General features: G+C 35.9%; 1 protein-coding gene across 1 annotated transcript in view; it reads right to left on the reverse strand.

Annotated features, from left to right (window-relative positions):
* Positions 1 to 1101: 1101 nt before the first annotated feature.
* frmd3 (FERM domain containing 3) overlaps positions 1102 to 25139 on the reverse strand; it is a 79738-nt gene continuing 55700 nt past the window's right edge. Inside the window, exons 11-14 of the mRNA XM_067394041.1 lie at positions 21006 to 21080; positions 20813 to 20881; positions 19630 to 19754; positions 1102 to 4023 (exon numbers count right to left, since the gene is read on the reverse strand). Coding sequence (XP_067250142.1) covers positions 3371 to 4023; positions 19630 to 19754; positions 20813 to 20881; positions 21006 to 21080 — 922 coding nt within the window. The 3' untranslated portion in view covers positions 1102 to 3370. The remainder of the gene's footprint in view (positions 4024 to 19629; positions 19755 to 20812; positions 20882 to 21005; positions 21081 to 25139) is intronic.

Below are 25139 nucleotides of genomic sequence, written 5' to 3' on the forward strand. Positions count from 1 at the left end.
CCTCCTTCAGGGAACGAGGGTTACCTTTGTAACCGAGACGTTTATATCAAAATTGTGAAAAAAAAAGTCAGAATTGCAAAAAAAAAAGTGAATTATGAGATTTTTTCTTGCAATTGCGAGTTTATAAGTCAGAATTGTGAGTAGAAAAAGTCAGAATTGCAAGAAAAAAATCAGAATTGTGAGAAAAAAAAGTCAGAATTGTGAGAAAAAAAGTCAGAATTGCAAGAAAAAAGTCAGAATTGTGAAATTTTTTCTCGCGATTGCAGGTTTAAGTTAGATTTGCTCGTTTATAAGTCAGAATTGCTAGAAAAAAGTCAGAATTGTGAGATACAAACACGCAATTGTGAGTTATGAAGTCAAAATTGTAAGATAAAAACTTGATATTCTAAGAAAAAAAAGTCAGTATTGGACTTTTTAACTTGCAATTGCGAGTTTATATTTCACAATTCTAAGAAAAGAAGTCGGAATTGTGAGAAAAAGAATCAGAATTGCAAAAGAAGACAGAATTATGAGATATAAACTTGTATTTATGAGAAAAAAAGAATTGCGAGATAAAAGTTCGCAATTACTTTTTATTCAATGGTGGAAAACAAGCTTCCATACATTAGACTGTTAGTATTAGTAGACTGTTTGCTACTTTATTTTAATGGTCCCCCAACAGACATTCTACTGACTAGGTAACTACATGCAAACTTATTCTACCTAACCCTAACTTAACAGTCTACTCTAATGAGAGTTAGTTGACATGTAGTTGCAAAGTTACTTATAGTTAGTAGAACATCTAAAGTGGACCATTGAAATGAAGTGTAACCAATTCATCCACTGGATTACAGTCACTATCGCTGTGTGTTGTTTTTCAAGCGTCGACCAAGTGGCACCTATTTACTGCATTATATGGACTCACAGAGATGGATTATTTTCTTAAAAATCTTCATTTAAGTTTATCTGAAGAAAGAAAGTCATGTACATCAGGGATGGCATGAGGGTGGGTAATAGATGAGAGAATTTTCATTTTGGGGTAAACTATCCCTTTAATTACATACATAAAAAGTGTCAATGGAACAAGCCATCGCAGGTTTTTCTGGTTTGGCATGCATGGGGATATAACAATGAATAAATAGAAAAACAAACTTTAAATATATTTTGTCAAACAAGTTATCCAAAGGGAAGTTAATCAGGGACACATTTAATGATTCAATCAATTGCCAATTAATAAAATCAAGTTGTGTGCTGCATGAATGACTGAAACCCTTTACTGATACAATTTACACAATCAAAATGGCCTGCATTAAAAATAAGTAAAAAATATCTATGAAGAAGAGCCAACTGTGCAAATGAAATGTAGACTTTTTTGGGCCAAATGGACAACATTTGTAAAGGAAATTTTATTAGCTGCACTTTGTTTCAATACGTTCAAACTTTTGACTCCCCCATAATGATATCGACACAAACACTTATGTTCTTTAATTATGCGTAATATGAGAATTTGTGGCATTTCATGCATTTTGGTTATGTATTTTGTGTTTATGTAAATTGTGTGATTACAGTGATCCGTTTCATAAGAGCCTCTCAAATGTACTAGCAACCTGCTGTTACATCTGCTCATGACATCTGAAAATCTGAAAAATCAAAACATTATATTTTGTGCTATTCTATATAAAAAACACAGCACAGCATTTTAAGGTAAGCTGTTGGTGATAATAAAAATATTTCACTTCTATACCACCTACTTTCTAGTGTAAATCAGTTTAAATAAGATAACTCAGGTCTGAAAAATATAAGTAACTGTAAGCGTCACATAAAAATGTATAAAAATTTAAAAACAGATATTAAGTTTTAGCATGTATAGCTTGCCCTTGCTCTCATATCTGTGTGTGTGTGTGTGTTGCTCTGCGAGAGGCAGAGAAGGTTTATTCCAATACAGTGTTATGAGGTCAAAATCTGCTTGTCTTATTAGCTGATTTAATTTTTAAGAAAAATAAGTTGATTTAGGGAAGCGGGTCCGAGCTCATTACGTGCCTGTGCCTCTTCTACCTTTTGACGTGTATTATTTGTGTTGTTATGGAGGTTGATTGAGTCAAAGACATCAAACCATTTGAAATGGACTCTTCATATGAGTTTACACAGGATTTCACACTGAAACTGGTATCAGGGTCCAAAATTAACTTTGGTAAGCATCAAATGTGAATAGACAAATTGGCTTTTGTGAATAAGTACGTTTTTTACAGGCCGGTTTGACTGGTTATGTAACCTAACACATGGTTTAAACAGTGACCTTTTTACGGAAGCTTGTTTCCCCCACGGAATAAAAAATAAAAAGGTAATTGTGACTTTTTTTCTTCCAGTTGACAGTTTTTGAGTTATAAACTTGCAATTACAAGTTTATATCATTTTTCATCTTAGAATTGTGAGATATAAAATCAGAATTGCAAGAAAAAGGTTAGATAATTAACTTATATTGTTATACCCTCTTTTATATCCCTCACTGGCATAAGTGCATCAAAGGGATACAGTCTACAAAAGATTTTGCCTCTTCTAACAAATTTACCACCAGAAATTAAGCTAGTAGGCCATGTTGTGTCAAATTCTTTCCCTTAAGCCAGCAAAACTGAAATATGAGGAACAAAGTCATAATGTGTCTAGATTTTTGTTTTGTGAGAGCTGCTGTTTTACAAAGAGATTCACTTGTATGTGATGCTTTAGCTGATGGGGAGTCAACTCAAAAGTGTCTAGTATTCTTTTTTTAAAGTTGATTCCTATGGCTGAAGTCGGAGTGCAAATACATCAATATACACTACTGTTCAAAAATTTGGGATTGAAAAGTTTTAAGTCTATTTCTCCAATCTTCTGTGTCAAAAAACATTTCTTATTATTATCAGTGTTGAAATCAGAAAGCAATGCTGCTTAATATTTTTGTGGAACCCGGGATACATTTTTTCCAGAATTCTTTTCCATTGAAGATTTCAGAATCCCACCATTGACAGGTAAGGCAAAAAGTTCATTTTGGACCCTGATTGATACTTTTTTAATGGCAACAGGCATGTGAAATGAATGAAAAATATTGAAAAGGCATACATATCCACTGTCAGTGTTGAAATGTAAGATGCATTTCTATCAGAGCTGTGCTTTTCTTGCACCCTTTGTGAAGCTGACTGAACTGTCTGAGACCTTTAGTAGGCACATGCTGCTGTCTAACGCTACTGATGAAACTACAGCCGGGACACTGCCTCAGTTACTGCTATGAAAACTTGCTGGCGGCATGATTTGCAAAAGATGTGAATGAATAAATCATGTAATGTAGGAGAGCAAACCTGCCCATTCCATTTCATTCCCGCCCCCGTTCCCTGTAGTTCCTGTAGGACGGTGAGCCTCAGTCGCCCCATAGCTGCTCTGTAATGAGTTCGAGTTTGCAGAGGAACCAGCGTCGCAGGGGGCAGTAGTACTCGTAGTGGAACTGCTCGAACTCGGGCGTCTGGCGGATGTCATGCAAGAACGAGATGTCCAGGTCCGACTCCAGCAGGACGAGGAGGAGGGGAAGTAGAATCATGAGGAGGCCGGTGGCCATCACCACCAGACGGGCAGCACTGCGCAGGCAGGCCTGCATCTGCTGCCGCCCGTTCGACGGGTTACACAGCGACTGACGAAACGCCTCTCTGGCGAGTTCCCTCTCCCTCTCCGCCTGAAGCTCCACCTGCATTTCTGGATCAGCGTGCAGCTCCTTCAGCAAGCGCGCGGGGCTCTGGAACAGAAGGTCCAGGCCGCCCTGACCCTCCTCCACTGGTGTCGGCACCATGCTGGCGCACGGGCTGTACGCCGTGTCGGATATGGTGAGTGTGCTGCACCCATCCTCTTCACTGTCTACATGTATCTCTCTCCTTTCCTCATCTGCTCTCGTCCTGTTGGCTGCCTCGTCTTTGCGTCTTTCCTGACTGTGGTTTTCCATTTCTTCTATTTCTGCTTCCTCAGGAGTGACCGACGGTTTCAGCGGGGACAGATGAACCGAGTCTTTCAAAGCCGAGAGTCCTGCAGAGGGAACGATTGCTTGTGTTAATCGCTGAAAATTCACAGTATTCATTTTACACTGATATTTCTACATTTCCTGAAGGACATGAGGGTCATTATCAGGATAGCTTTTAATACAGCTATCTAAAATCACGAGGATTACTTGTCTCATCATTTTATATTGTCATTTCACCCACACCTAACTTTCTCCATGGTGAAGCACTAATTCAAGGCTTTAACAGTACCACTTTTACGAACTTTTAAAATAAAACATTTTATTTTTAAATATTTTATTCCTCATCGAAAATATCTCCATTCATCACCATTAAAATGAATAGAATTTTAAAAAATGTACCTTTAAATTAATTAATTACTATTTTCTATGTTTTATTAATTTTTTGAAAAAAGTTTGTTTAACCTGTTACATTTCCACCTTCTCTAATCTTTCTGATTATTATTAGTAGTATTAAGAAGTAAGTTTATAAATAAGTAATATTATGCTTACATTCTGTTATGGGGGAAACATTTTTTATCCAAAAATATTGTACTTGCCAAATAACAGAAGAATACTAGTGTGGTGTAATGCAATTAATTAACTATTAGACATTTTTGCTTTAGAATCCTATTAACATTCAACAGCAAAACATTTAGCACAAAACATGTTTTCAGAGACAAATGTCGTAGGTTATTAATAGTTTTTCCCCCCCAATTTCTAATTACAAGGTAATATTCTAAACTTTCTTAAGTTTTTTGTTTGTTTGTTTTGTTTTGTTTGTATTTGCCACTAATCTGAATACTGGGTGAAAACACATCCTGCTATGGTGATTCTCCAAAGTCCACGGCAGTTAAGAACCTGGTACTATAGGTCTGTGGTGGAGAGAAAAAAAGAAAAGAAAAAAAAAATATATATATATAATGCAAAACCACTGTATTTTATATAAATACTACACTCGTACCACGAACTGTAGTTTTAATCGCTTTTTAGGCGAGAATGTAGTTGTTTAAACCTGAAATAAGTAACTATAAATAATATGTTGTATTTGGTGTTGTGAAAGGGTTCATTAGTGCGTAATATGGATTAAAAGAAAGTTACATTAATACGCCATTAGATGATAGCAAACTACGAGTGAATGAGTCAGTCGCAAAAGACTTTTAAACTGAAAGGGACTTTAGTCAACAAATGACAAATAAATCCCTTAACTGTAAAGGACAAATACAAATATCGCTTTCCTCAGCGGACATTCAAACAGATTTTTTATAATGGATATAATATTATGGACATCGACCTGAAGAATGAATGTTATATCAGACACAGGTAATGCTTGCTCAGATGATCTCTCTCTCTCTCTCTCTCTCTCTCTCTAATACTGTACAAAATTCAATGAGTTTCAATGGAGGGACTTTTAGAAAGGGATGTTTTATAATTAGTAGTCAAACTGTCAACTTGAGATTTTAATCTGTGGCAGAAGGAAGTAGTTCTGCACAAAAGAGGGTTTTTAAAGACACTCCGTTGTTGTTTCTTATTTATTTACACACTCATGCCGTCAAACTGTTGTATAAACACAATATCACACTCGTAGCCGTGCGATATGGCTGTATATCAGCACACTGTGATTACCTACGGCCGAATCATAGCCATGCAGATATACAGTATATATTCAAACAAAAAGGACCCAAGAGTGACCCACATTCACAAAATATTCTATACGCGATATCCTTTGAGCTAACTAAAATATAAATTTATGTTATTGTGGCTTGCAAACAATTGCACAGTTTAAAGCTTTTGCTCTAGTAGTGTGCATGTTGTATGTGTTTATACAGCAGTTGAGAGGCACGGCTGTAGCCTGTGTTCTTTAGACAAGTCCCGTCTAAATATAGACCCAGCTGCCTGGGTAGTGTGGATTAAGACAAGTCTCCCGGCTAAGTTGTCACTGACGTCGATGCTTCTCCATGCAACTATTCTCTAACACACACAGAGCTCTGTAATGCCATATTACATAACCATCTTCTCATTTCTCAATGATATCTTAACATACATTGAAAAATAATTCACATCACTTTACATCAGAACTAGATTGTTGGATTGAAAGCATTAATTCCACATTCTGTAATTAAATAATCCGTAATTGACAAGGGCGTACTGGATTTCAGGGCATCAGCATTGACAGCCACTTAACAGTGCCTGAAATGTAATATTTGTCAAACTAATTGGATAATCATGAGTTATCTATTGAACACCTTATACAGAAACACACTTAAGCAAGCAGTTGCAGGCACGGGCAAAAAGAAGATGTCACCATAGCGACATAGAGAGCCATTTAGCCCAGGAGGATGTAACAGTCATCACTAGTTACAGACCAGACTATGGCTACCATGGTAACAGTTAGATGCAACAATAACTTAATATGAGGGTGATTTTCCAAAAGAATGTGAAAGACGTAAAAAAAAGAAAAAAAGACGTCATTTGGCACAAATTAGACATCCCCTGCCTTCCCATCCGATGATTTGTCATAACAGCAATGTACAAAGAACTAGATTTTTCCATTTTCTGAAGAAAACTGTTCATTGTCTGTGCAAAAATGATTGCAATTTGAATGCTTTTATTTGAAACCACTGTTAATTCATTCATCACTTCTGTTTAGTAAGCCACTGTTTCATTTTAATCATCAAGTTTAATCATTTAATTTTAATCACTCAAGTTTACATAAAAAATTCCCCTAGAAGAGTTTTTTAATCATAGATTTTGTCTTTAGATAAGTTAAATTAAGTCAATATTTTGTTATATTTTAGTCAATTTTACTCTACTGTTAATCTAAAATAATAGGTGAAAATAAAATTTTAGTTTATGAGAATGAAACAAAATATTTGTATTAACATTAAACAAAACACTCCTGACATTTAACAAAAGCTCCTGAAATAACATTATTGTACTACAATATTGTGAATTATTTTGGTTAAGTTATTCATTTTCTGTGTTTTAGTGTAGGCTTAATCATCATCATTAACGTACATTTTTTTTTGTCAACTCTTTGGTCATTTATTATTAGTTATATTACTGACAGGCTAAATCAAAGTACGATTCAAAAATTTTCTGCTGCCATAAAAGAATAGTTCATCCAGAAGTGTACTCATGTCATTTCAAACCTGTATGACTTTCTTTATTCTGTGGAATGCAAAAGTATATTTTTTAAAGTATAGTGTTAATCAGTTTTGGTGCCCATTGATGTCCAATGAATGGACAAAAAATAAAAATAAAAAAAATAAAAAAGAAGTTCTATCAATTGATTAAAAACAAAAAAACAAACAAATTAATTGCACATTTTTCTGTAATTAATCACGATTTATTGCACCTAACATTAAAGCTTAAAATGTATTTTTTTATATTGTAATAATTTCACATTTAATCTCCAAAATAATGTAGAAACAACATAAAGACAGTATATTTTAAATATTTGATCTAACAGGTAGGAAATATACAGAATTTGAATAGTTATTAAACACTTCACAGATTTCATGCCATAAATTATAAATTATAGATTCATTTTTATTAAAGCTGCAAAAGTTATTCAGTCAAGAGCAGTGAGTTATTTTCTTTTACTTTGATTCTTTGATTAACATTAAAGGGTTAGTTCACCCAAAAATGAAATTTCGGTCATTAATTACTCACCCTCATGTCGTTCCAAACTCATAAGACCGTAAGAACACAAATTAAGAGATTTAAAGTTATTTTTGTTTTGTTTTTGCACACAAAAAGTATTCTCGTCACTTTATAAAATTAAGGTTGAACCACTGCAGTCACGCCTACTATTTTAACAATGTCTTTAGTACCTTTCTGGACCTTGAAAGTGGTGGTTAAATGAAAAAGTCAGATACCTCTCGGATTTCATCAAAAATATCTTAATTTGTGTTCTGATCTAAGGTCTTACGGGTGTGGAACGACATGAGGGTGAGTAATTAATGACAGAAGTTTAATTTTTGGAAGAACTGACCATTTAAAGACAGACAGCAGCAGACTTATTAGGCTGCTGTCACTTTAAGACCTGACACAAGAGTGGATCTGAAACGCATCCCATTTTCATAACTCTTTACGTTCATTTAAGACTTCATTTAACTCATTTAAAGACCGTGCTTACGAGGATACTCAACAAAACGGGAGAACTTAAGCGGCTGGCATGCTGTCTGAAGCGCCAATCTCTGCACATGAGTCGTATGTGTGTCACACAGACAGGAGACTCACAGACAGCGCTCCAGTACCGCACTGAGCTTGTGTCTTGTGATGCTTGAATGGTTTAAAAGCATTTGCATGAATAAGAAAAAAAAAGGCTGCTGTTACTTGCGCTAAATATTTGAACACGTTAAACTGAAAAAATTAATCGCTTGCGTTAACATGTTCATTTTGACAGCCCTAAAAAATACATTCATTGTTTATACAAGTCATTTCTCAAAATATCTTCTGTTATGTTCAGAAAGACTTTGGAATGACAAAGATGAATAAAGGATGACAAAATTTAAGTTTTTTCAGAATGATGCAAGGTTGCTAGTCAATGAAGAAATCAAGTAGGAATCATCATTTTAGCAGTATTTTGGAAGCTTCCGTACCGGTTCCTGAGATGCGGTCTCCATGCCCAAGCAACCGCACATATACGTCTCGTGCCGTGTAGTTGGCCATGCGGAGCTGCAGGTTGTGACGTGTGGTGATCTTCACCTGACAGCGCATGGCGTCCGACCGCTCTTCCAAACCTTCATCCAAAACTGCCTTCAGAACCTCATCTACATCCTTTTGTAGACATTCCTCAGCAACATCTTCACAACCCCCCACACTGTGCACGCCGCTTCCACACTCCCCATGCTCTCCGAGAACCTCCATATCTGACCCCCTGCACACCTCCCTCTCAATCCCACCTCACTGTACAATGACCTTCTCACAGCTTCTGCTCGTTTGAATGACTCCCTGGCTCTTCCGGCTGGGTTAATGCTGTAATACATCACACACACCCATAAGATGGGGTCCTGCTGGCCCCTTTCCTTCACCGGATAGCATGTCGACAGTGCTAACAAAGTCGGGGCATTAGGGGCAGGATCAGCCCAAATGCAGGATGAGCTATTTATACAGCATCAGTCATAGCACAAGGCTTTGCTAATCACAGGGGCTGATTATGGTGAAAAGATCCACTCCGGAGTACAGTACAGCTAGCAGACATCACACTCATCCTGGTCTGAGGTGTCATGCAGTTGTCCCTGAATAATCTCTTTTTATTATTTTATTAAAGGGTCATGAAACCCCTTATTTGAGCCCCAGTTAGTTCTCACCACATTTTTGAAAAATGCTACAAAAGTGGCCAAGGTCGTCAAAGCTTCCCATAAATTCACGCTGCAGTTCACCATTACACGCTACAAAACAAATATATATATTTCATTTCCTGTGAAAGCTATAATTTAATAGACAAATAAATGCACAGCCATTCGCATTTGTACACTGCAACGAAAAAAGGAAGACATAATGAAGCCTCATTTACTGAAATCACGTGACTTTGGCAATCCGAACCACTGATTCGAAACAAAAGATTTGTAAAGCTTCGAAGCTTCATGAAGCAGTGTTTTGAAATCGCACATTACTAGATATTGTTGAATAAAGCCGTTATTTTGATTTTTTGGCACACGAAAAGTATTCTTGTCGCTTAATAATATTAAAGCCGGGTTTACACTGCATGCATGTGCGGCGCGTTACGGCTGCGACGCGGCTACCGGAGCTGATACGCGGCCACTCTAGTCAATGCTTGTGTTTACACCAGCCGCGCCTCGCCTATTTTTGACGGACGCCGCGTCCAAGACGCGCAGCTCAAATACAAAATAAAGTCAAAATAATCACCCTGAGTAAACTCCCGCTCATATTTCACTTCTCTACGATGCCAGAAACTGACGACAAGAGATTCGAAGTTGAAAAACTTGAAATTTCTTTGTTTTTGTTGTCCATAACTGGAATATTAAGTGTAAAATTATTATTAACTTCATCTGTATAGCTACAGCAAAATAAATTATGGCATAGCAATAAACATAATTAAACCGGACAATATATAACAATTTAGCCATTAAAACATGAAAAAAATCAACGAAAACAACGTCAGATAGGCAAATCTCATTGTCTCGCAAATCCAGACGCTTCGCTTTTGCCGGAGCCGTAATGCAACGCACACACGTGCAGTGTAAACGAGGGGTAAGGTTGAACCACTGTAGTCACATGAACTATTTCAAACATGTTTTTAGTAGCTTTCTGAAAGTGTAACTTAACTTGCTGTCAATGGAGGCCTCATTGAGCCATCGGATTTTAACAAAAATATCTTAATTTGTGTTCAGAAGATGAACAAAGGTCTTACAGGTGTGGAACAACATAAGGGTGAGTAATTAATGACATAATTTTTATTTTTTGGTGAACTAACCCTTTAAGCTAGGCATCTTCTTATATGATAAGGACACGCAGACTCATGAATAATTATAAAGACACCCATGAGTCATCGATGTACTATGGTACAAGAAAACGTCACATCCTGTAATGTAGACATGAAGACAAATGAACCCTCTGGTGCTGTTTATTTTCTACTGCACAAGAGGCGTGACTAACGAGCATTATTCACGCAATTGGATAGTCCTTCAACCAATAAGATCAACGATCCGGGTGACGTACTTTGTGTTCTTTGACGCAAAAGTGTAACAGAAGCAGTAGAAATGAATGTACGGGTTTCCAGACTGAGTTGCCTGGCGAAATCAAATCGCCGGCAGATCAGGCTGGGTTTACCCAGTCTAGTGCTGTTCGGTAATTTGTGACCGATTTATTTATTTATTTATTTATTTTTACTTCATCGGAATAGTACAAAACTTGGTAAAGGTTTTGGCACTTGCTATGTGAACACACACACACACACACACACACACACACACACACACACACACACACACACACACACACACACACACACACACACAAAATAAAAAATCATGGACATGATTCAAAAAGGTTATATGGTCCTGAAAAAAAAAGTCACACTTGTATTGTTTGCAGTCAAAAATGGCATTGGAAATGAATGCAAGACAAATTTCATCTAGTGGAAGCATTTAGTACTGCACCCAAACAAAATCTTAGTGAAAGCTCATTTTTTGAGATATCAACCTCATATTTTGAATGGTCCAAATGTCCATCTCTATAAGTAGACATGCACACACATTTTTTTCCAGCACTTCAAACGTTATTTTTAACGTGATGACCACAAACATTATTTGTTCATCCTTCTAAGATTGTCCCCATTTGTAAAACTGAATATTTCAAAATGTAGGAAATTCTAAATTTGACAGACAACACTTATTTAAAAATAAAAAAGACATTTATTTCCACTATCAGCAGCAGGTGGTGGCAGAGTAGCATTTATTTGCGTATATTTCCTCTAATAGTTTTTCACTTAGTTTCACTTTTGAATAAATATTAAACATTATAAAACGACTAGGTTTAAAAATACATTTTGTCAATGAAGTACTCACAAAATCTCATGAAAAACAATAACTTTCCTTGAGAATAAATTACACAAAGCAATCAGCCCGCTTTGTCAGTCAGTGCAGCGCAAGCTCACACTTGTGAAAACTCACATTTTATTCAATGAATCTATGTGCACAATAAATGTTTAATTTTTGATGCTTTTTTCACACGAAAGTGTGAAACTGATGGTCGAATTGAATTTAGCCAAGGAGGAACAATTAATAAATCTTTATTTATTTTTCTATGTCGTCTTAAGTTTGAATAACTAAATTAATGCTATGCCTGACTATTTAAGTGACTATATTCTGTTTATAAACTAAGTATTACACTATTGATGCTCAACACAGCAGCAAGTGACATTTCACAGAAAGTTTTACAGCTGGTTTATATTATTGCGAAAGTTCTAAAGAACGCTCCGTGCATATAGTCAGTTGCAATGGTAGTTGCAAATAAATTAAATTTTATATTAAATGCAATTAGCTGAACTTCAAAGAGCTTTTTGACCCACTTAAGTAGGACTTAAGTACATCTTTATGTGTAATTTCAAAATTTTCTTGACATCTTTGAAATTAGGTTATAGTATACTTTAATTGTATGTCATGTATTTAAATATATTTGTAATTACACATTTATAGTAAAGTTGTAATAAAGTTGCAATTTAGCCATTTAAAATATAAAGTAAAACTTTTAATTTCACATTAAAGTACACTAAAGTGCATTCATGTCATGAAAATGTACTCTCTTTAAGTACATTTAAGTGACCTCTTATTTCAGTAACATTAATATATATATATAATTATATATATATATATGTCTTTTTTTTCTGTCCACACTTCCTTTTCACAAGGCATGCCAAGTGGCATCGGCTGTCGTATGTCAAGTAAATAAGCAAAAAATAGCTGGCACGTTCATATAAGCTTCTCCTTTTGTGTTTCACAGAAGAAAGAAAATATTAGGAAGTTGTAATGACTAATGAATGAAGGTTGGTAAATGACAAAATGTTTATTTTGTGGTCAAATATTTCTTTTAGGCTTCTAGCAGAACTGTTGTGGTGCAACAAAAGACAAAAGTATGTAAGACTCAAAGACCATTTAAATATTTCTAACCCAGAGCAGTTAACACTGTCTAATCTAGCAAATCAACTCCTTGCAGCAAACAAGGCATGTCTGGAAAGATTTGAAAGCCTCTGAACGGGATGGAGCTGCAATATCTAATAGACAGTGTAATTTGGAAAGCCACTGTGATATCTAAAAGGTGAGCCAACAGATGGTCTATTTTAATCAAAAGCAATGTTGTCGTCACTTGCTTGAGTTGTAAATTTCTCCCTTAAAAAGCTAAAAGCTACTTTAGCATCATGCTGACAGATTCATCGAACCAAAGAGAGCCAGATTTTCAGATATGAGTCACTGTTCTCCAGGGTGGAAAACTGAAACACAGTTTGACTCTAGAACACAATCCCCAATGATTTGGTACTGCACAACAACAACAACAACAACAACAAAAACTGTACTAACAAAATGAAAGGGGTCATATTATGCTATAGCTTTCTTCAGTGTGTAATGTTGCTGTTTGAGCAGGAAAATCGTCTACAAAGTTGCAAAGCAAAGCAAGTTCCTCCAGCAGGAGTTATTCTCTATACAGTGTCACTGTTTCTGAACTCCCTGAAATGCCTCTATTGTAGTTTTGAGTTTTCTTCTGGCAACGAACACGTTACAATATTCCTCATTTCAATAATTTCTGCCCAATGCTTAAGCAAAATACAGGGGTGGGGCCTGGTTGAATTGTGTTAGAAGTGTGTTGAAACTCACGGTTATGGTAAGGGGCGTGACATTTCTCAAATTTGCTCAAAGCAGTTGACCAATCACAACACAATGGTCGAGCCGACCAATCAAAGCACATTTTGCATTTTCGGAAGGAGATGCTTCACAGAGACCGGATCTAAACAGAGCGTTACTGACAGACTGGGAAGAGAGGTGCTGCAAAAATGTCAAATATATAAGAAATAAGGTATTATTTGAACATTCAAGTATGAAAACCTATTCTAGTAGAGCCCAAAAACAAAATCTAGACTTTGAAAAAGGACATAATAGCTCCTCTTTAAATGAAAAAAAAGGGAATCTAAATGATGAGTATGTAAACAGCTTTATAATGCATTTCATTTTAGCAGACTTAGCATGTTAAAGGTTTAGTATAATAAACTAGTTTGTTCCAATCTCTATATCTCTGTCTTAGCAAGCACATTGTTTTCACACAGGATGTACCTCTGAGAAGGGCCAGTGTGACATTCAGTCGTTAAAACCTTGTCCTCTCCTCTGGTAACCCAATCTTTTAGGGGCTTAGTATTGATGAACAAGCTTCAGGACTCCTCACATGGACTCTACAGCTTGATCTCCCCCGACTCACGTGACTAAACCCTTACATGAAACACTCTAATCATGCTGCTCCTTCACTCTGAGTTAAAACAGTTAAGTGATTCAATTTAAGGACTTCATTAAAGCAGCAGCTTCTAACTCTGTAAGCATGTGTACTTGTGTGTCACTGCGTTAATGCACACCTCTAACAGCACAAGCCCGAGCAGGCCTCTTATTAATCACTGCTAACATGCTGTCTGCTGGGATATTCACAAGTTTTTAAAGCTCTGATTGGAGTCTCCACAGATACCGGCACCTCATCGGCTCACTTTGAACAGATCCCCTGAGAATGGGAGGCTTTATACCTGGCAACACCATCTATTTTAAAGGTGCACTAGGTCAGTTTTGCCAGCAGCTATCATCCTGTAGCCCAAGACTGGTTGCCCACTGAAGCTAAGTTGAGCCTCGTCAGTACCTGGATGCAAGACCTCCTGGGAAAACTAGGTTGCTGCTGAAAGCAGTGTTAGTGAGACCAGCAGGGAGTGCTCACCCTGTGGTCTGTGTGGGTCCTAATGCCCCAGTATAGTGATGGGGACACTATGCACTTCGGATGAGACATTAAACCAAGGTCCTGACTCTCTGTGGTCATAAAAAAATCCCAAAATGTCCTTCGAAAAAGAGTAGGGGTGTAACTCTGACATCCTGCCCATTGGCCTCTGTCCAAAAATGTTAAAAATGGAGTTATCTCGTTTTGCAACGAAACTCTTCATATATATATATATATATATATATATATATATATATATATATATATATATATATATATATATATATATTGTATGTGTGTGTGTGTGTGTGTGTGTGTGTATGTGTATATATATATATGAGCAATATCACACGAGTAGCCGTGCGATATGGCTGTATATCAGCACGCTGTGATTAGTCCGTAGGTAATCACAGCGTGCTGATATACAGCCATATCGCACGGCTACGAGTGTGATTTTGCGTTTATACAACAGTTCGACGGCACGAGTGTGTAAATAAATAAGAACAACAACGGTGTGTCTTTAAAACCCTCTTTTGTGCAGCACTACTTCCTTCCGCCACGGATTCAAATCTCAATTTGACAGTTGGACCAAGCCTCCATTACTAATTCTAAAACGTCACTTCAGAACTAGTAACGAAGGAACGTTTCAAAACTCAAGTTGTCAGTTAAACCAAGCCTCCGTTGCTAACTCTAAAATGTCACTTTAGAACTAGTAACGAAGGAACGTTGAGTCGCTTCATTGAAACACATTGAATTTTCTACAGTATTAGAGAGAGAGAGAGAGTAGCTATTACCTGTCTGGTATATTGCATTACATTCATTCATCAAGTCGATGTCCATAATATTACATCCTTTAAACAAGTCCGTTTGAATGTCCGATGAGGTAAGCGATCTTTGTATTTGTCTTTTTTTTTTTCAGCTTTGGGAATTTCCCATCCATAACACCACAGCGCTAAAATAACTTCCTTTTGAAAAAGTTCCTTTCAATTTACAAGTCTCTTGTGACTCACTGACTAATTCTCCTGTAAAGTGTTGCCGCCATCTAATGGCATATTAATGTAATGTTCACTCAATCCATATTACTTCATGGACATATTTATATAAAATAATATTTATTGAACAACATATAAGCACAATTGTACAGTTCAGTCAAACATGAAGCACTAGTTATTAAAAAAAAATAAAATAGGTCACCATTTACGCTGGTATGTGGGTTTTACAAATATTTAACGAATGAAAATGATTTTAAAGAGCTTGTGACAAAACCTACTAACTCCATTGGATCCTCAAACTGTCAATCAAGCCACATTAATCCGCCTCACCTCGTGAATGAAGTGCGCACGCAGTTTGGACATCTCTGTGCAATGCAAAGGTAAATAAAAGATCTGATGTTTGAAAAAAAACATGTAAAGCGTTTTCTTTACTCAAAAAAACATATGTTTATAAAGTTTAATGTTTTACATATTTGAAGCAGAGAAGAGTCTGATATGTCCCGTCTAGTTGTAGTCAATGTGCTATATGTAACGTTAACGTTTATTATCAAATTTAATATAGCACAATTCGACTTGCTCTGTAACAAATAATAGATTAATAAGACCAAAGATTGCCCGTTCTATGTAAATTGAATTATGTCTCGTGTTTAACCACTATAAGAGCCAGCGGCAAATCCCCGAGGCACTGGCCGAGATGAAGCTGTTCTCGGCGGTTACAGAAGCACTGAACGGCCGCTGACGCACTCGAGCTCGCATCTCCGAAAACGCCAAAACAAATTGTAAAATAGGCGCTGTTATTAAATATGAGTCACATATTTCAGGTCTAAACAACTACATTCTCGACTAAAAAACTATTAAAACTACAGTTCGTGGTACAAGAAATAGTATTTGTAAAAATTACGGTTGATTTGATCGGCCGCCATGACGGTCACTTCAAGCGGAGTGATACAAACGGTGAAAAGGCAGTAGGAGTGCTGTTTCAAACCTGCTCGTTACGTGTGCGTCATAACTGTTTACTCCCACTGACATTCCCACGTGCGCTGCAGAGATGCGGTGGATATTTCACAAAGAGCGCTGCATGTTGCAAAATCACAAGGCGGCGCTGTTGCACAATTTTACAGGCTCGCGCAACAGCACTTCAGACTGCTTCAAAGTGATTCTCAATCAATGAAAAGTGCAGATTTATGCCAAGCGATTGCTAATGAACTCAAGTTGATGAATTATTACAATGTCTACTTTATGGCCTTTATATAAAATGTTTTAGACGGTTTTAAGAATCTGAAGGATCAGCCAGCACTTGTGTAGACATTTCAAAATAATAGTCCCGGTGTATTTCGGGCTTGTTTATTATTAAAAGTCACACGCCAAGTTTTTTTTTCTTCTGGGCATAATTGGTATTTTGGTTACACATGTTACAAGTGAGGCTCTCGCACTTCCCTCCTTGCACCACCGGAGAGAGCCCTCACCTGAATATTGACTATTACCCATTCGGACCTCATTTCCCAGAGGCCCTCATTCCTGGGACTGATTGCACACACCAGCACCACATCACACTCACACACTTTATAAGCAGCACACACACACACATGTTTGTTTTTGTGAATTGTGGGGACTTTCCATAGGCCGCAATGCATTTTATACTGTACAAACCGTACTTTCTATCCCCCTACCCCTAACCCTAAACCTAACCATCACAGGAAACTGTGCACACCTTTATTTTCTCACAAAAACATTATTTAGTATTTTTATTAATTAATTTACATTGTGGGGACCGGTGGCTGGTCCCCACGATGTAGGTGAACTCAGGTTTATATTACATCGTGGGGACATGTAATATAAACAAAAACACACACACACACACTGCAAAGTCTTGATTTGCCCCGGTGTTCATTTCTGAGAATTATTGTGGATTGTGATTGTTGTGTACGACTGGACTGTTCCCCGTGTGTGATTCTCTGCTGCCTGCCCTGACCCTTACCTGTTTTTGGATTGTGTACGTTTGCTGCCTGCCCTGACCGCAGCCTGTCCCTGTTTACGCTTCTGCTTTATCCTTGTACTGTTGTGTTTGCTTTTAATAAAAGCTGCAAATGGATCCTCACTCGGTCGACCCATCATTACAACACAATAAATTGTATTTAATTTGATTTCCATTTAATTCATAGTAAATTATTGTAGTCTCCCCCACAGTAAGAAAAGACTAAGAACATTATTTGACACGTATATTATTTATTATATAAATTTTACTTGTAAAATCTGTCCCATTCACTGAGAGAGATACTATATGACATAGCAAGGAGAACATAGGAAAAGGAGAACCATTTAAATGCTGTAATTTTGCATAATTTAACATGTATAATAATGCATAATATTAATATGTAATTAAATGTAATTGTATGCTATGTAATGAAAATTAATTTCAATAAATAAAAATACTGTTAAAAATCACACATTATTTGTTTGTCCCATGTAGTAGACCATTTTTGTGCCATGGGTAATAGGAGGTTTTTTCACCCGGCAACCAACGCAAGTATAATTCAAACCTGTGGGAAGCACTGTATATATATATATATATATATATATATATGTGTATATATATATATATATATATATATATATATATGTGTATATATACACTCTATCTCCTCTCCACCAATAACCTGGTGTGTGGTTGGCATTCTAACGCAGTATGGCTGCCGTCGCATCATCCAGATGGATGCTACACATTGGTGGTGGTTGAGGAGATTCACCCTTCCATATGTAAAGCGCGTTGAGTACAGAGAAAAGCGCTATATAAATGTAACAAATTATTATTAGTTTTTCATGCAAAATATACAATGGGTGATAAAAAGTGTTCTTGGACTTTATAATGAGACTTATTGCCATAAAAAGAGCATCACGTTAGATTAAATGTATTTATTTATTTAAAGCATTTTTTCTTAAGGCCAGTATATCTTTTCAATTATTTTCAATGGGAGTGCACTGTATTTAAAAAGTATATTTCACGCTTAGTGCTGCATGCTTGGTGTTTTTTTCTGGTTGCCGAGAGTTGAAACTTTGGGTAAGATGAAGTGCTCATCAATGTCACTTTTTACCCAGCCATCCAATCACAGTGGAGGAGGGTCAGGACAAATACCACACTGACCAACCGTCACATACTGCTTGAACAACAACAACCGACGACAAGAAGCACAACAACAGATCAATATCATTTAAAACAGAGGCCAGAGCAAGTACTTTACATTGTGTCAACATTTTTATATTCAGAAACAAACTATGTAAGAATCAGATACTAGTAACACTTCCACAGATATTCCACATCATAGCAACCAAAGTATCTCAACTGGATAAAACCGCTGTGCCGCTGAAGAGCTCTCAAGCGCCCACAGCTAAACAGTGCCTGGCGTTTTCAGCTGGAAAAAATGCTTTGGTGGACATACTGCATTACTAAGATAAGACTAAATTAAGTCATTTTTTTCAAAGGTCAGTGAAAAGTGGTGCTTAAACCTTCGGATGTTGTTATCCACACCTGATTTATCTATTTTGTAGCAAAAGTGATGATCTATCCATTCAGTCGTATCCGACTCTCAGCGACCTTATGGACAAGCATTCTCCGTGCTGTCCTGTCAAGCAGTACTTCTTTCAATTGTTTAATGTTCATATTGGTGTCGAGCCAGCGTGTTCTTTGCCATCCCTTCTTCTTCTGATTCCACTGACCATTCCCAACATTACTAACTTTTCTAAACAGTTTGCACTCATTATGTGGCCAAAGTCAGCCAGTTGCAATATAGTGATTTCAGCTTCTAGTGACGTCCCTAGTTTTATTTGATCCAGTACTTCTGTATCTGTTTTCCTGGCTATCCATGGTATTCATAACAATTTCCACCAGCTACACATATTGAATGCCTTGATTTTCCTTCTCTTGGCATTTCTTAATGTCCAACTCTCACACACAAAGAAGTTGGTTCTGACTAATCTGCTTTTGGAAGTTAAAGTGATATCTTTGCTCTTCCAGATGTTCCAGATCAATCAATCATTCTCTTGTAGAATAAAAAGAGCTTTTCTAGTTTAATAATATGACCAGAGTCTCATGTTTAATCATATTTGTTAGTAAATTTTAGTCTTTTTCATTTCTTTAAGGGTTAAAGATTTTTACAGTTGGAAAAGGTTCATCTTTAAGGTGTGTATGCATGCAGGTGTGTTTGTGTGTGTTACCATTGTCTGCTGAGGAGTCTCTGTGTTCCCTGCTGGAGCTCAGTGCTGGTATGAGGGGCTCCATGTTCATTATGAGCTGTTTATGACTGAGTGAAGTAAAGCTTCTGCTTTGGCCAAACTGAGACCTGAAACACCCACAGAAGCAGACACAGAAAGACAAAAAAATTAAGACATGAACTTCTAAAGTAATAAAAAAAAAAAAAAAAATAAAAAAAAAAATATATATATATATATATATATATATATATATATTTTTTTTTTTTTTTTTTTTTTTTTTTTAAATGTTTGATACTATAAGTCATTCACAAATTAAAATACTTAAAAAAACTTTTTTTAATTGTTTTATTGCCGTCACTTATTTCAAATCCCAGTTTTGCCAATCATAACATAACTTTTGTGAGATGTGTTCTTAATTGTATTGAATTTAAACTGGTTTAAAAAGCATGTTTCTTGCAGATATAACACTACTTAAATAAAAGACTGCTTAAGTGTACTTAAAGAGAGAGTACACTTTCATGGCTGTTTCTTAACACACTTAAGTAGACCTTTAAAAGGTGCACTTTGTAATGATGTCAAATTAAATGTTTTAGATTAAAGTACATTTTAAATCTTTAAAATAATAAATAAAATACAATTTTAACCTTTTAATTTACTATTATTTTAAATATACAAAATTGCAAGTTCATCATTACAAATGTACAATTACAAATTTATTTAAATATGTTAATAATACATTTTCATGTATATGCAAATAACACGCAATTAAGTGTCTAAAAACAGTACATTTAGTTTGCACTTAAGTATATTCTTTTAAAGTAGATTATTTCCATATTAAGTATGCTAAAGTATTTTAAAATGTTAAATGTTTTTTTTTTTTTTTATAAGGGAAATGAAAGCCCAGTGTCAAAAATATAATTTGTTTAATTGTGAGGGTCAGTGTGAGGATGGGAAATGGTCACAAAAAACTAAATTATAACTTTTTGGTCAAGGAAAGCTTAACTAGATTATACAGTAAGATTCATAAAACATAAATAAATGGTAAGTGTATGTTATGGCCCTTTTAAACCATATGAACAGCTCAATCCCCACAACATTCTAACTCACAAACAGCCTGGCTGAGTGAAGTGTCATCTAGATACAGGAAGAAAAGATGTGGTAAGATATATTTATAATGGATGCTGACCTGTGTACAACAGGAGGTTCTCGCTGAATCTTTGAACTGGCTTCAATCACTTCTTTAGCCACCCGGCCACTGGAATCAAGCCAGAAACAATCATTTGATTCATAATGTGAAATACAATGAAACATAAATAATACAAAAAAAGTCTGACATATGATTTACTCCCATCAGATAAAATGCATCTAAATCATCTTACCTGTAGCGAAATCGGCTTCCCTTGAAAAATATACTGCTGCTGGACACAGTCTTTATCTGACTTGACTTTGCACATCTAAATCACATAAATCAGAGAAATGCAATAACATTTAGATATGACTGAAATTGCAATACATATATATAAACTCAGAACTGTGAGAAATAAAGTCAGAATTGTGAGATAAAAAGTCGCCTTTTTTGTTTATCATTCTGTGGCAGAAACAAGCTTTCATAGTATAGACTATGATCTGTGACTATGAACCCTAACACCTAACCATAACTTAACAGTCTACTAATACTCTAATAGTTGACTTGTAGTTGCAAAGTTACTTACAGTTAGCAGCATATCTAAAGTGGACAATTGAAATAAAGTGTAACCTTCTATTTTAATTGTAAAGCACTTTGGACTTTCTGCTTTAAATGTGCTTTAGAAATAAATGTGTATTGCATTTTATTGTATTATTATTATTTATATTACAATACAAAAGTAGGACCATATGGAGTCTGTTCCTGCTGTTTTTTTCCCAGCAAACAGACTGCAGTATTCTCATTTTCATTTAGCACTTTTTCTATAAATCCATTGATCATAATTCAACAGATTTCCCCCATAATCAGTGTAGAAAAGCGTACAGATACTGTGGTCTGCTCATGAGAGCAGTTTGTCATTGATTGACTGATGTGTGTGTTGTTAATATGAAGACAGGGATAACTGCCAGTGTCCTTGTTTGATATGTGCAGGCCTGCTGTCATTAAAGCTCTTAATTAAAGGGCTTTCAACAGTAATGTGACACCACCCACACATAGTATCTAGAGAGAGAGAGAGAGAGAGAGAGAGAGAAAGAGACATAGAGGCACTTATATCAGGGTCGTTCTCAGGAAGCGCTGCCATTTGTGTGCCGTGTGCGTCCCCATGACCTCATACTGATATAATTACCAGGATCCAGAACTTAGTCACATTATTATATAGGTGTAACCTTGTTTAGTGTGGAATGCAAAATCTATTTTTAAAAATGTACAGTATATTTAAAGCTTTCATTGAATTTTAATTCATGCTCTCATAATATTTTTTATTTTGTTTTCCTTTAAAATGCTGTATGCACTTTCTGTTCAACCCTATGTTAAAAATAATGATTTGAGGAACAAAATCCTAAAAAAAACAAACAAAAAAACAAATGTAGGTTTGAATTACATTCCATATTTCATTAAGTACTTACATTGTGGAAAAATATGACTGTAAAATAACTGTAAATTATTGTATTTGATCTTCAAACCCAAAAGGCTTTGTATTTAAAAGGATTAGGACAAAAAGAAAAGAACAGAAAGGTCATGGGTTATAAATAACTAAATACATACATACATTTATACATACATTTAATTATTTTAGCATAGCATTAGTAATATTTTCTAAGAATGACCCATATACACCACTGTTTCACAGTTTGAGGTTGGTAAGATTTTTAAATGTTTTTAAATGTCTCATGCTATAGTAAAACCAGTAATAGTGTAAAAAAAAAAAAAAGCTATTTAAAATAATTGTTATGTATTTTAAATCGATTGAAAGTTGAATTTTCAGCATCATTACTCCAGTCTTCAGTGTTACATGATCCTTCAGAAATCACTGTGTCCTAACCAGACGCAATAGAGTACCTCAGAGATGTGACGTGTTTTTTGTAAAAAAAACCCGGAAGCGAGTTAGCATTTTAGGACTTCCGGTTCCAACGCCGTAAAGTCTATGGGTTTTTTGAATGGGTTTTTGCTAAATCGCCTGAAATAAGGTCTGTGGTTAACAAAGCCTCTAAATATGTTCACGTTTTGATCTATGACATAAAACACACCAGTTATAACCTGCTTGTGATTTTTTAAACCTTTATCGTGTCTTAAAAACGGCGGTTGTTAACAAATTGCTAAAAGGGACTACTTCCTTTGGCGGGGACTTTAGATGTCATCATGACAAACAGGACATTTGGACAGTATTTCTCATGAAAAAGTGGATAAGTATTCATACACAGCGCAGATCATAATTAGTGAGCATGTTTTTAAATAGAGTTGTTTTCTAAATAAAGTTTGAGGAAGCTTGGTGGTGACGACGTTGATCCGCGACCATGGTGTGCTGTAGTCCGTTTATAGCCTACTGTTAGCCTTTTATATCTGATGACTTTATTTAGGCTTCAAAATCTATAAATGTTGTGTTAACTTGTAAAGATTAACTTGATAGACAAAACGTGTAAATGTCATAACCCTTTGTTAATCACAGAGCTTATTTTCTGCGATTTTCCAAAAGTCTATGGGAAAAATGCATAGGCTTTCGATCCAGGGAACCCGTTGGCCTACAAAAACAAGTCATCCCTGAGGTACTCTATGCGATAAGATTCCAGCGACAAACTATCGCTGTGTCCGAAATCGAATACTTCTCTACTATATAGTACGCGAAAAACAGTATGTGAATAGTATGTCCAAATTCACAGTATTCAAAAAACAGTAGGTGAAAAGTACCCTGATGACTAACTACTTCCAGTGAAATTCTGAAGTGTGCAAACGATAAACACTTTACTATCCCATGAGGCCATGGGAGAGGATTTGTGAAAGGAGTTGAAGGGACGTAACTGACGCTGACGCTAAGACGCGATAAAAGTCGATCAAAAATCACAGCCAATCAGAAAAGCGTGTGGGTGGGCTCTCTCAGCAAGCTCCAATGGCACTCGCAACGAAATGGATAAGTACATAATCAAATTCATGAAAATTACACCATTTTGACATTATTAAAAATACATACCAAGTTACTGAAACAATCTTTGTCATAGAATACACTTGTCTGTTCACAATAAGTTTACAGTTTGAACGTTCTTGTTTCCTTTAATTTATTTTGAAGATCTGAGGTGAATTGTCCATTGGTGCTTTCAGTACAGCTATAAAAGACAATATGTAATAATTCTGTCCGCTAGAGGTAACTAGAGGCCTATTCAAAACAAAGACGTAGCTTGATGACGGCAAGTTTTAAAGCAGAATCTTGGGACATGTGGTCTTCACCTCAACGGATGGTGCAAAAGAATTGGGATTGGAGTCGGGAAGAAATCATGTTCATGGATGCGATTATTAACGTTACTGTAGTATGAAGCAAATCATACACATGCTTCATGAGCAGCAGAACTTTTATTATGTCACAGTCGCCGGCGCCGCTTCTGCTTTTCCGGTCATGAGTATGAGGTAACGCAGCTCTGTTTATCATATTAGATACATTTGAAAGTGTTGAAAATGATGTTATAACGTTACTCTGAGCGTTCGCTCGGTGGCTGATGTGAGACACTGTTACACACTGCAGTAAGATAGATCGATTTTAGAATATCATATTGAATGCTGGATGGCTTGTGTTGATAAATGGCATGGAATTCATTTTAAAACATATTGTAATTATGTATTACTCTTAATAAAAATAAAGCTGCATCTGATTATGCTATATTAGCTACTTGACAAAATAGTGTTTTTCTCTGAGGCATGGTAAAGAATGGTACTTGAAAAAAATAAAGAAAATTGATTTAAACAATAAGACTAAACGTGTTGAGCTATATAGCAATAATTAGTTTTCTGTCTATAAATAAATCAAAACAGTTGTTCCCTTGTCTATTAAAACATGTAAATATTAAAGCGTCTTTGGTGTTTCCATCGTTTCTACAAAATAAAACCGGAAACCAAGAGTAACGCGGGTATGACACAATTGACACGCGACTCCTCACACGTCCCGGAGCCTTGGTTAAAATTGCAATTTTCTCACGATTTACAAATAGTTGGAAACATTTGGGATATTTTAAGTACTCAAATGAACAAAATATATAACACTGGCCTAGTGGTTTTTGGATATTTTATTGCAAAAATATTACACATTGCACCTTTAAATAAAGCACATAAACATTACCTTGGATTATCATTATCATACTTTATGTTGTTACTCCAGCTGTGACATCGCAAAAAAAAAAAAAATAGAAACCGTTTCTAAAATAGAAATCGTCGCTTGTCGCCGTCGCAGCTGGTTAGGACAAAAACTCTGATTAATATGGAAAAGATACCTTTTATCGCATGTCGCCTGTAGTTAGGGCACGGTGATTTGCTGCTCAAGAAACATATCTTAAAGGAACACTCC

This window comes from Chanodichthys erythropterus, chromosome 9 (assembly GCF_024489055.1).
Source record: "Chanodichthys erythropterus isolate Z2021 chromosome 9, ASM2448905v1, whole genome shotgun sequence".
Lineage (NCBI taxonomy): Eukaryota > Metazoa > Chordata > Actinopteri > Cypriniformes > Xenocyprididae > Chanodichthys > Chanodichthys erythropterus.